The sequence below is a fragment of the Nelumbo lutea genome, chromosome 1 (genome assembly GCF_056320005.1).
Source record: "Nelumbo lutea isolate HS-2025 chromosome 1, American lotus-T2T, whole genome shotgun sequence".
Taxonomy (NCBI): domain Eukaryota; kingdom Viridiplantae; phylum Streptophyta; class Magnoliopsida; order Proteales; family Nelumbonaceae; genus Nelumbo; species Nelumbo lutea.
In genome coordinates, this window is record NC_142684.1 from 205,350,878 (window position 1) to 205,364,471 (window position 13,594).

General features: G+C 31.8%; 1 protein-coding gene across 1 annotated transcript; it reads right to left on the reverse strand.

The window, feature by feature from the left end:
- Nucleotides 1-1,270: 1,270 nt before the first annotated feature.
- On the reverse strand, nt 1,271-10,932 carry LOC148880543 (RWD domain-containing protein). Its single transcript, XM_088962475.1, has 7 exons — nt 10,653-10,932; nt 9,293-9,331; nt 8,533-8,670; nt 4,764-4,903; nt 4,568-4,677; nt 3,419-3,531; nt 1,271-1,831 (listed from the first exon to the last, which is right to left on the reverse strand). The coding sequence occupies exons 1-7, from the start codon at nt 10,788-10,790 to the stop codon at nt 1,448-1,450; spliced, it is 1,062 nt and encodes a 353-aa protein (XP_088818601.1). The 5' UTR covers nt 10,791-10,932; the 3' UTR covers nt 1,271-1,447.
- Between the last annotated feature and the right edge of the window lie 2,662 nt (nt 10,933-13,594).

Below are 13,594 nucleotides of genomic sequence, written 5' to 3' on the forward strand. Positions count from 1 at the left end.
TTTCTCACTCAAACTCTCAGAACCGGTGAACCCAAATGCATCGTTTTCACTCTGCAAACTCAAGCATCAGCGGCTAGTGCCACCAAAACTATGTTGTCTTTCTCTCCGGCAGTGAGCTCTCTCTCTGGCCAACACTGTTTTCATCTTCTATCTTCTCACTTTCTTAGTTTCCATTCTCACTCTCAAACTCCAAAGAATCGGTGAACTCAGCTCAAGCACCAATACCATTCTCTCAACCTCAAAGGCAAACTTAGACATTGACGCTCAAACTCCCAAGTCGAGCTTTAGGCTTTTTATGAGGGCCCAGCTCGGGCCCAAGTTGTAGGCCCGTTGGTTGAACCAGGCTCGAGCTCGGGCCTAAGAATTTTTTGTTAATGAAGAGCAAAAGACCGGCCCATGAACAAGTCTAGTGACAAGGGTAGAGAGTAAAACACCATAACTAGGAATTTTCATGATAACTGCATCCAACACCCTAATCTGCAGGTTTCTCCCCTAAGAAGGTCAGCTTTAAAGCTAAACTTGTCTCTGCTTCTTCCATTTGAGATTCCCCAAAGAAGCCCTACTCGTGTCCATTCATCCCCCAAACACCATTGCTACTAGTTTTTAGAGAGAGAAGAAACACTCACTAAATGATCCAGTATAGACCCAAGACTTAACAGACTACTAAAAAGAGAGACATACAATCTAAAAAGAAAGTTATACATCATGTGGTGTCACACATAAAAGGATTTTAACGAAACATTAATGAACGTTAACAAGAAGGTAAAGTTAGTCAATTGTTAGAAACAGTAGAAATGGTTAAAGACAATAGTACAATTTGTCAATTAGCTAAACATTAAGGATAACAATAATAATAAATAAATCTATAAATAATAATAAAGAGATCTGTAAATAATAAAATAATGTAAAAAAGATAAAATAGTAAAAAATTATAAACATAATAATAAAAAATATCATAAATATAATAATAATAAAAATAATATAAAACAAATAAAGTATGCATCAAGGTTCAAAGTATCAACAGGTAGGGCATATTGACTTGTGCCAGTACTTTTTTTAAGTTTTGTTTTTTTTTTTTCAAAACCAATTCAGAAGGGTCAGTTTAAAACCCAACTACCCTCTGAACCATAGTCTGATCCGATACAACCCCTAAAAAGACGTATCGGAAAGCCATTGACACAATACTATCGATACTTTGAACCTTGCTATACATTCAGCTAATCGCTTGGAAAATAACTGTAGAGACACGGTTGTCGGGTTGCCCAGCATCTTTAAGAAATAATGTATACATTCAACTAATTGGAACTGTTTGACATGTACTATATATTCCCCAATTTTCTTTTCTTTCCTAAATACTAAGACCTTTTCATCTTGAAACAAAATCTCACTTGGAAAAAATAAACACCCTCCCCCACAAAAAAAAAAAAAAAACCGTCTTCCAATCACCTCATTCCCCAGTAACATGCTCCTTCTTAACCCATTCTTTTATCTGCTTTTTCGGATTCCGAGCTCTTGATTTCTTTCTCATGGCAAAGTTTTTGTGCTCGCTGGTGCTTGGCTTGTTTGAGCTATCACTGGAAACTGTTTCAGGTTTAGATGTGCAAGTTGGATCTGTAGGCTGTGGATCAACTGCAGCTTTAGTGGATGTGGTGGGTGGTCTAACAGATTCCGGAAGAAACATTCCAGGCAACAGCACTTCATTTCTTTTGGGTTCAATTAGACCACTATTCTCTTCTTGTAACTTTAGGATAGCCTCAAATTTCTGCCTTCTGATATTCTCTGCATCAGATTTGAGAAGCTCGTCATCATTAGCTTCACTCTCCTCGAAAACCTGGAATAAAAATAGGAAGGTAATTGTTAAAACAAATAGCAAAAACATAAACCGACTCCATGAAATGTATACCATGGAATGCAATAGACAAAATTGTGAACTCGGGGGCATTAAGCAATTTTTTTTTCCTTTTTTGATCAGTGAATATTGAGCATGATCTAAAAAAAGAAACATCAAAAAGCTTCCCTTCTATGGATATCTGGTATTAACTTCAACAGTAACAACCACTTCACAATCTAGATCCTATGTTAAAGATTTTTCTATAAATCCTGGATGTGCGTGGTCCAGTCACCACAATCTGAAGTATAGATGGACCTTAAAATTTATAAGCTTGCGCCCATTAATACGGTTATCCATCATAAAAATGCAGGTTGCTTTATTTCATGCGAACCTAATGTATATGTGATGCACATTCGCCCATTCAGCAACCCATTCAAAGGCCCCATGGAGCTTATAGTGTTAAAGATGATTTGAACTTTAAACTTTCTTCAATAAACTCAATCTGGACTTGATGTATATTCACCAAATGCTACCAATATCATATTCAATTGCATTCCCTGCCTTTTAGATGGCCTCAAAAACCAGTGGATCAGAATAAATAAACAATTAGAAATAATTCGTGATTATTTTGGTGCAAAAGTATGCTTCTGTTCACAATAAAAATACTGTTGGCTTTTTTCGATAAGTAAAATACTGTTGGCATTCGCATATAGGAATCTCAAAAAAAATTATGAAATGTTTACCTGGATTTATAAATTGATCATGCTTCAAGTTCTACAGTTATATTCTTCATTGAAAAGGAAGGAGGTGGAATCCAAGGCAAAATTTCATGATTCATAGAATTATTAAGTGAAACAAAATGGTGATTCTTTTTGTTACCAGCAATAAGATCAAGAGCTTTTATTATTGGTAAAATAAATAAAAAAGAAAAGAGAAGAAAAAAGGTCCAAGAGAAATACAATAAGATTAGAAGGGAACACAAAATTCAGAAGCTGTCATACCAAAACCAAAATGTGATTTACCACATTGACATCTCAGCCAGCATAGTTTCATAAATTACCTTCTTTTATCTTTTAAAGTGGTTTTGCTTTTTCTGAGGAAATTTTTAATCTACAGTGAGATATAATATGAAATCATGATTTTAAAATAATAGTTCTCAACATAATGATAGTCTACCTCTTAATAAGACATGCTTAGTTTATGCAACTCCTTGCTTTTTGTATCTCTTATCTAAAATAATGTTTTGACATCTGCTGAACCATTCACAGATATCACATGGTACAGGACCATGTGCATGACAAATTTAGACAAGTAGCTAATTTACGTACTAAAATTGCTACCATTTAATGGATAAAATAATTAAATAATAAAATATTCGTGAAATATATATATATATATATATATATATATTCATGAATCTTCTCAAAAACTTATATGCAATGAGTCTTTCAGTTCAGCCACTTCATCTTTTTTTACGAGTATAGAGTGCCACTTCATCTGTTATCAGAGCAGCTCCTTACACTTCACACAAAGAAATTAATAAAGTTCCAATGCAAAGCAGAAGATTATAATTGCATAGAAACATACCAACTGCGATGAATAAGTTCCAACCAAGTTGAGCACATGTTCAATATCCTTGGCATGAAAAACCTTGCGGCAGACAGGACAGTTTCCCAGATTCTCCTTCATTACTTGCACATCTAAGCCATATATCAACTATGCCTTGGTGAGAAACATGTTGAAATTGGATGTGATAAAATTACAGTAAACCCATTATTCATCTTTAAATGTCAGAAGTACAATTGAACAAGTTTTTGAGGATCAAACTTTAGAGGTTTGTCTACCTTGACAATCATATTGACAGATATAGTCATCATGCAGATTCTACTTTTTAAATCAGATACAACATTGCTTTTGTAAGAAATCAGACAAGGACAAATTATTAATGACAGAGAAAACAGGGAATAAAAACCAGATTGGATCCAAGGGAACTACCTGACACACAAAATAAAATATTGAAGATAATGACAAAAAAGGCAAGCAGAATATATATATATATATAAGAAAATTTTATTAAGAAAGACGGAACACAAAAGAGGTGAATACCAACCCAAAACCAAAGAAACCCAACAATAACAGCCATCAACAAGCATCAACGCTGAAACAAAACCAAAACAAAAAGATTGAACTCCAACTGAACCACCCAAAACAACCCTTGAGGCTTGATTATTCTACACCACCACCAATGTGAGAGTGCTCTCCTTTTCTTCTCTTGTTTGTCCAATGAAGAATCTCAATTACATTGAACTCATGTTGGGGTTTGGGCCCATTTAAGTTTTAACAAATCCCCAACCCAAGCCAACCCAAATTGCACCTCAGTAAGCTAGACCTCTCCCTTGTTATTTTACATTTCTCCAATTCTTAATTTAATTTAGTTCAAGGTTTAAAATGAAGGAAAAATAGAAGAATCAGAATGAGACATGGTATTCACCACAAGCACAAGCAGGAAAGAAAAAAGAAAAACAAATACCTGCAGACAGCCCCCATTTCCATCAAAACACCCCCAACCACAATAAAAAACGACAAACCAAACTTCCTCCAAAGACCATGGAGACTATTGGGGCTAGTCCTAGATTCCCATAATTATGCTCATTACCTTTTTGTCTTCTTTTGGGTATTCATTACCTCTGTCTTACTTAATCTAATTAAAATAGTCCTCCTATAAAGTATATTTACCTTGTTGTCTCCTTAAATCTCTGGAAGGGAGAACAGATGCATCAGACGAATTACCAGCATTGGTTTCATTTTTCCCTTCAAGCCATTTCCACCACCTAATAATGCATTCACTGGAAATGGGCAAACAGAATATCTGAACTCCTGATTTACCAACACTAAAAAAGTGGATCAAGATAAATAAAGAACAAAAGTTTACCTGTGGAAACAGTGAAAACAAGACATTAACTTCATAAATGGCAAAAAATCATCATAACTATCATCTGGAACCAAGGGATACAGACATAATGGGCAATCTCCATCAGGGTGGTTCATGTTAGAGAGTGTCTCCACTGCTTCCTATTCATATTCCAATCAATCAATATATTGCACAAGTACTGAAAGCTATTTCTAGTATATGATTAAGATAAGTAAATAAAAGTTTAAATATTTCAATGTCAATGGCATATCCATCTGGGTATTGCTTCAATCTTATACTCAGATAATAAGTACCTAACTTACAAATTTTCATGGTACATGTGTTACACATAACTGCTATTTCAGCAGAAGCAAATTAACACTGCAATAGAGCATATGTATGTGACCAGTAACAACATATGCCACACACAACTCCAGAGACAGAAAAATAAAACAAGGTCATTGATATCATTTAGTAGTTACCATGGCCTATTTTCTTTCATGACACTGGTGCTTTTCTTTCAGATACTTTTTCATATATATATATATATATATATATATATATATATATATATATATATATATATATATATAGGTGAATTGAGTTCAACCTTGGCATGTTCATCTCAAGATACAAAATAATAATAATAATAATAATAATAATGATGATGATGATGATAACCTTTATCTTTATCTGATTATAAGGCACAGATATAATTCCTTCTTATCCTTTGTAACAAAAACTTTTTGAATGCAAAATAATTATCAAATTACTCATGTTATAACCATAACAGTGTTTTAAAAGCGAAAGGCACAAGGCGCAAGGCGCAAGGCAAGGCACGCACCTTTTTGAGGCAAGGCACACAATTAAAAAAATCTAAAAAAATCAAAAAAAATCAAAAAGTTATAAAACATAATATTAATAAAAATATAAACTTAAATTTTAAATAAATGTTTTAAAAAACCTATTATCTAAAATTAAAATACATAAACATAATACGTCAAGTATATTCAAATGAGAATTTAAAAATGAAATCAAACATATAAAACATTTTCAAGCATATAAAACCCACAATCTCTTTTTTCTCAATTAAATCAAGTAGCTAATGTGACATATTACATTCCTAATTCTACGAGCCGCCTTTGTGCCACGCACCTTGAGGCAAGCCCAAACAAGTCCATGTTAGGGTCTTAAATTCTGAGTTTTCACACAAAAAATAATGATTTTATAGTTTTAATTGCTTTTAAGAAGACTGGCCCAGCTGCTAGACTCAAAAAAAGGAAAAGGCATGCGCCTTTTGAATGGGCTGCACCTAGGACCTGGGCGAGGCACCTACCCTAAAATGCGCCTCGCCTGTGCGCCTAGGCACGCCTGAGGGGAGAATCAGGGAATCCTTAATCTGACACATGGTACTATCTGATGCAAAACAGATTTTGTTGGAGATTCTGCAGTCACCCTCTTGGGACACCAATAACAGATTGTCGGAGAATCAGGGAATCCTTAATCTGACACATGGTACCATCTGATGCAAAACATCTATGCAGCTTGAACATTGATATGACAGTGACAACATGGAGACACTGAACGCACAAACCCAATTAGACCATAGCATCTCGATCATTTTTATACCATTTCTAAAGTACCTTTTCAAAATACTTTTGGTCATTAAAAATATAATACAAAGAGAATGCATCACAAGGAAGTAATGAAGATCACATATAGATAGTTGAAACATGAAGCGGGTAACCATAGTTATCAAGGCTTCACCTAAAGTTATTAATGATATAAATATAGAGATAAAGCATCAAATAGAAGTCATAAAGGCCACAAAATGATAGTTGAAACAGGAAGCAGTTAAACATGGTTATCAAGACATTGTCCAGAGCCTGAATGCCATTACTGAAAGGTATCGTGGCTGCCTAGGTGGTAAAAATTACAAAGTGAATGCCTTGTTGTCATATCATTACTATGGGTGCATCTTATTAAAATGTGTTTGATAAAGGGCCATTACCTATGTTGGTCCTATCTATCCAGATTCTTTGGAGGGGTGGACTGGATATATACCTAATTTTGACTCTTTTCCACAAAGTGACCTTTGTCATACTCATGCTTGTTAACCCAAGATTTACCATTTCACCAAGCAATGGCCCCTAAAAGATCCAAGGTTTTCAGAAGAGGGAAAGAGAAAAACAAGGTTAGGATAAAAGAGAGCCAGGCCACTTTTTTATCAATTTTTCTCTTTTTTCAATTACCCCTTTCTATTAAAAAGAATAGGGGCTCAACCTTTCTTTTTGTTATTATCTCTGTCTTACATCTTCGTTAGTATAAAAATATAGCCTTCTTTAGTTGCTAATAGTTTTATGACATGACATTGCTTATTATATTATAATATTCTGTTCAGAAAATTGAAATCAATAACTAAAATGTTACTGTCTTTTAGGTAAAATGATTTGCCATGTTTTGATATGAAACTCATTGTTACTTAGTAAAGAAAATTGTTATTTTTCAATTTATATGCAAGATCATTGGTATGTAAAACACTAAAACTAGGGAATCAACCTAGAATTTAAATTCTCTTTGTCAAATTAAGTCACTTAGGATAGGAATGTTCCACTTTTACCTAGAATCACATATATGCCTTGACAACTATGCAGTTGAGATTTAAGATTCATCTCATTAAGAGTGTTTGCATGTTTCTATCTAACCTACAATGGCACCAAAGAACCAAACAGCAATTAACATGGCCATTATCAAATTTTGGTCCCCGCCATGTAGGGCTTTGGGAAGGGTAGGCTAAATAGAGATCTAACGCCCAACACTTTTTCGCACAAAAGGTCTGCTCTCAGATTCAAAGTGGCAGTCTCATGCTTGTCATCACGAGATTTTACCATTGCACCAAGCAATGGCACCTAACATAAATTACTTAAAGTAAAAATCACCTCCATGAATGGAAAGTTTTCTTTTCAATCATAAATTTCAAGTTTTGCTACATTCTTAAAATATTTATAGAAGAAAGATCAAAATATAATAAAGGATTCAATCAAATAATTTCTAACTTTTCCTTTTGCTAAGATGAAGCTAATAGAAGATATTTCTGATTGTATGCTATCAAAAGAAATTAAACAAATTAAAAGCACAATAATACTTTATAATTTGCAAATATATTGGAAATATAGCATGGTCATGTAAATAATTGCAAAGGTGAGAGGAAATCTTTGATTAGCATGCAAACACTTCAAGGGTAGGCACAAAAAGTGTTTCATGATTCTAAGTACATTGGAAACATAGTCTGACAAATGCAAGCTAGTAAATGCTACAAATCAAATACAAAGCAACAAATAGCATAGCACGAACCATTCTTAAGAGAACCGTCCAGGATATAACAAGGAAAGTTGTGAGTTAGACAAAACAAGCAATACAACTATATACAATAACAGGATACATCATATGACCAAAGTGTCCAATATCTTCCACAGAATACTCTCTCATGAGATGCCTTTCCGAATGGAAAGGGCATCTTCAGGAAACATGTTTTCCTAAGGGAAAATGTTGTTACATAAGGAAATATATAAGAAACTATAGTTAAATTGTGTGAAATCTGAAAGAATAGAAAAAAAGCGTGAATGAGTTTGTAAGAGAGGTCATATAAATTCCTACCAAGTATGCAAGCTACAAAGTAACTTTCCTTTAAGTCTTTCTCATCTTTAGTTGAACAATAACATCCATGTACCTTCCAAAATCCAAAATCAGATATTCAGATTTGCTAGATCTAAATTGAATCAACGGTTACCTCACAAAGTGCTACGAGCATTGGACAGGAGGAGAGTTCATGGGCTTTTTCATGTATCCTAGTTAGTAAATGTGCTTGTCGCTTCCCATCAAGACCTTTGGATTCTATGATATCAATATAAGGCAGTTCCTTGGGATACTGCTACAGAAAATAAAGTAAATTAGCACATGTTGAGTTACTTACAAATATGCTTCTTTTTTTTGTAATTATAAATCTGCATATTACAGAAAGCAAACGAAAGCTTATATCGACTTCGCCAACATCCCTTCTTCTTTGGATATGGCATCTATAAAACATCCTAAAAGAACATGGTGCGTTTTCATAAACAATAGTAGAAAAGCTACCACATTAAATATCTTTATAGTGATAGTCAAACAGCGTAGTATCGAAAAACCAGTCAATGAGCATGGGGGAAGTTCAGAGCAAAACATTACAGTTTCCTTTATAAATATTTTTTCCCTTGAGGGTGCATGCTTAAAGGAAACAAGAAATAAATAAATCCATTTCATTTCAATGGCTTATTGCATCCACTGGAGGCTCAAGTAATCTATTTCATTTGGGTATAGCAAATATATTAAATCTGATAGCTTTAAATAGAATGGGGTGAAACAGGATTCATGTAGCTCACCCCATATAGTTGGGATAAGGCATGGTGATTATTATGATGATGATGATAAGATGATGATGATGATGATGATGATGATGAAATATATTAAAGCTGATAGCATAAATGTTCCAATAATTATATGTTAACGTGCACCTGGGGACCAGCTCGTATTCCAAGAATAGCTTCCACAAACTGCAACAAAAAAAAGTCAATTGTTAAAAATACTTGGGCATACTTTGCTGTTGCCGTACAAAAGATAAAAGTGGAGACAATATAATGTACCATTTCAATGAGACTCCATTTGGTTCCTTGTTGCGCGTTAGCGCAACGGCTTAAGTGCTAGCGCTCAATCCGTTGCTTGTTGCCTGAGAGCAAGCTAAGGCTGCAAGTTCAGGCGCCCGCTAGGACGCCGCAACGCGCTTTGCCATTGCAGCAAGATTCAAAATGGATTGAGCGCTAGCGTGCTGCCGTTGCGCAGCCAGCGCAACGGCTTGAGCGCTAGCGCGCGCTGTAGTTTTCTCGCTTGTTTGTTGGTTAGGGCGCTGGGTTGATCCGCCAATCCATGTGTTTGGTCCAGTTGCTTGGACGACAATCTCGGCCAAGTCATTAATAGGGAGGGGCAAGCGAGCGAAGCCTTCCATGTTGGAGAATGCAAGAATGGTCAAGTTTTGGGGAAATCCAATAAGTTTCTATCTTCTCTATTCTTAGACTTATAAATAAAAATTTAAACAGAAAAGAAAAGGAAATTATAAAAAAATAGGGTGTATCAAGAGATTATAATCAAGAGCTTTGCAGAAACTCTGCTAGGTACTTCCAGCAAACTATATCATGTCAAAGAAGCAGTTAAAGTAAAACAACATGACCTGGGCATTATACAGTTTACTAGATTTCTCCAATCTCTAATGGTTATGGATTTTCTCCAAAGTGGTTTATTAGTCACAAGTTAGTCTATATAACCATGACACTCAGGATACCAGTACAAGGGTACCGTATCATGTACAATACTTCATTTCTTAGTTTAAATTCCTTATCCAACACCCTGTTTATGTAACATACTAACATCAAACGTTCTTTCAAATAATGCTTAAGAGAATTGTAAGAAGGATAAATTGTGCTTCAGCTTCATCTTCATGTATAATCAATGAAGTTGTTACACGACCAAAAAATATCAACTTAAAGTTGCAAATCTTATATGAAGGTCAATCAATCAAAAGTCGTACCCTTTGTAATGTAAGCATGCGTATATGGATGTGTAAGCATATAAAATTAATTTAAGTAGTAAGCAACTAAATACACAGATACTTGGGTTTGACACCGCTCACTGTAGATGACAAAATTAAATATACCCAAGTATGCTATATCTAAAACTGAAAGATTCAACATCAAACCCAAAATTGTATCCAGGTTGAAACCAAAATCGACTATCTTGATTTTATAAATGCCTGCCGGAATCGCAGAAAAATCACAAGCAAGTGGTCGAAGAGAATGAATAGGTTAACGATATGTAAATCACCTGTTGAGATGAATCGTCGGCCGTTCGAGGTCTAGTATGGATATGGAGATGGGGCGGGAGGTTCTGTATCACCAGACAATCCTCATCGTAAACGGCTCGAACAGCTTCGACTTCGAAGTGTACCTCTTCTTCCGCCATCGATCGTCTGAACGAGCAAAGCTCGACCAGAGACGTCCGGCTTTCCGCCTTTCTGGAAGAAAGACACGGAGCAGGATTGTTAGATATAAACCACCGGACATAACATACAAGCACTTTTTTTTCGGTTCTTATGAATTATGATAAACAAGCCGGGTCCCGTAAAGTATAAATACGTAAAAAGTATACAATTTTTTTATATTTTCAAATTTTAAATATTTAATAATTATTTATATTTAGGATTCAATTAAAATATGAGAAAGATATAATATTTGAAAATTTTTTACAATCAACTAATATCATAAACGTGGTAGCCAATCAGTTGTTATTTATCAAAATTCATGGATGGATTTTGATTCGTCAAAACTCTTTGATACCATCTCTTTCCTACTTCATAGATTTTCCCTTATATTTTATATATTACTTTTAATAATATTTTATAATACAAAAACAACAATAACTAATTTTAGCCAGGTTTTTCATCAAAATTACGAAACGACTAATCCAACCAACTCGTATTTTCAGTCAACTTTGGTTCAACAATTTCCTAACCCGACCAAGTTGGACTAATTTTGCTTTGGCCATTTATAATTGACCAAAATCGAACGACCCAACCATAGATGTATATTAATATTTTATATTCTTAATATGGAAAATTAGGAAATTCCCATATTTCTCGGTCTATAATATTTTACATCATAAATTTAATTTTTAAAATTATTTTTTTAACAAATTATAATTTTTTAAATTTAAATTTAATTTTTTAAGTTAAGAATTATTTAAATATTCTAACAAAATTATATAATAACTTTAAAATATTTATTAAAAATAAAAAAATTATATTTATACAAAATATATCACGAAATTATGTACTAACAATTTAAATTCTATTTTTCAGAATTATCAATTTAAATGTTACTCAAATAATAAATATCTAACATTAAAAAATAAAATCTTACTTAAATATTTCAATAAATAAATATCTTAAATAACAAAATATTATAAACATATAAATAATTACATAACAAAATATGTAGTATTATGTAATACATTTAAATAAATAAAATTCAAATAAAAAAAGATTTTAAATATTTTACATCTTACTTAAATATTTAATATAACAAGATTTTAAATAGTTAAAATAACGAAAATATGTAATAAATTTAAAAATTTTCTTAAATATAGAAAAATAATTATAAGATAATATAGAAATTAATAATAATTTAATATCTTAAAAAATAATAATGAAACTATATTTTAATAGTATAAATTATAACTTTAACGATTATTAAATTCAGTAAATAACAAAAATTCTTAAATATTTTAATTATTATTTAAATATTTAACATAACAAGATTTTAAATAGTTGAAATAAATAAATTATTTAAAAAGTTTGTTAAAAGTAGAAAAATAATTATAACATAATATTAAAATTAGTAATAATTTAATACCTTACAAAATTAATATTGAAATTATGAAATAATAGTATAAATTATAATTTTATGGATTATAAAATTTCATAAATAATTATTTTTAAATACTTTATATATTATTAAGTATTTAAATAACTAAATATTTTAAATAACAAAATATTTATCATAACTAAATTTTAAATTAGTTAAAATAAATAATTTATGAAATAAATTCAAAACAAAATCTAAAAAGTAGAAAAATAATTATAACATAATAATGAAATTAATAATAATTTAATATTTTACAAAATTAATAATGAAATAACTTTAATAATAACTTAATATTTTTACATAATATTGTAATCTCACTTATATCAATTAATAATTCAAGAAAATAACTTTCATAAAAACTAGTATTTATTGATAATAATTTTAAACTCTTAATATATATTTATTATATAATTATATACACTAATATTAATATTTATTGTATTTTAGTAATTATTTTTTTGTGATAAATGTATTTTCAATAATTATGTATAAACTTCTTTCTGTTTTGTTATTTAACAGCAAACTTTCAATAATTATTGGAGATTAAACTACTATTATTAAAATTTTTAAGTTTTATTTATTGTACTTATTGTATTTATTGTATTTTTGTTATATCTTATTGATTAATATTTATTAGAGATTATACTATTTATTGACAAATTTAATATATTTTTAGTACTTATTGTATTTTTTAATTATTCTATTTTTTCATTATCAATATATTTTCAATAATTTGTATTTTTGCTATAAGTTTTCAATAATTATTGGAGATTAAACTATTGTTATTTATCAGAGATGAGACTATTAATTTAGCTGAAATTATAAGTGTTCATGAGTTGGTTCAATTTAGTTGTAGGTTGTTTGGCCAACCAAATTGGCCTAGTCAGGTTGGGGAGTTGGTCAACTGAAACTGATTGGCCATTTGTGAAAACTGATCCACTCAAGTTGTATTGATATGGGTCAATTTTTTTATTTGGTCAGTTGATTTAAAAAATTTAAACTTAAAAATTAAACCAGAATACTTGCATGGGGATTATCGGATGAGAGGTTACAACTAGATTAATGAGAAGGAAGTTATTGAATGAGAGATTACAAGCTGATATCTGATAACCGGATTACTTGCATGAGGAGCTTACCTGAAGAAGAAGAGAAAAGATGACAGAGCTATTACATACTCTAGGTTGATTCAGGGCGTCTAAAAAAGGAATAACGGTTGAACCATGGGATTAAGAGTTGATGCAAAAGAAGTTTGGCCTGCCTTTATTTTGACGTCAAGCTCTATCCGTGATCATGCTTTCACGTTAAACTCAAAAGATGAAGCTCTCGAGCTTTGGATCTCTAAAT

What these genes read in the sequence shown, in the direction of transcription:
- LOC148880543 (XM_088962475.1), bottom strand. Translation starts at nt 10,790, where the DNA reads ATGGCGGAAGAAGAGGTACACTTCGAAGTCGAAGCTGTTCGAGCCGTT. An exon ending in GAATACGAGCTGGTCCCCAG is followed by an intron (nt 8,671 to 9,292) that starts GTGCACGTTAAC and finishes TTTCTGTAGCAG; the next exon opens with TATCCCAAGGAACTGCCTTA. An exon ending in AGATTTAAGGAGACAACAAG is followed by an intron (nt 3,532 to 4,567) that starts GTAAATATACTT and finishes TATATGGCTTAG; the next exon opens with ATGTGCAAGTAATGAAGGAG.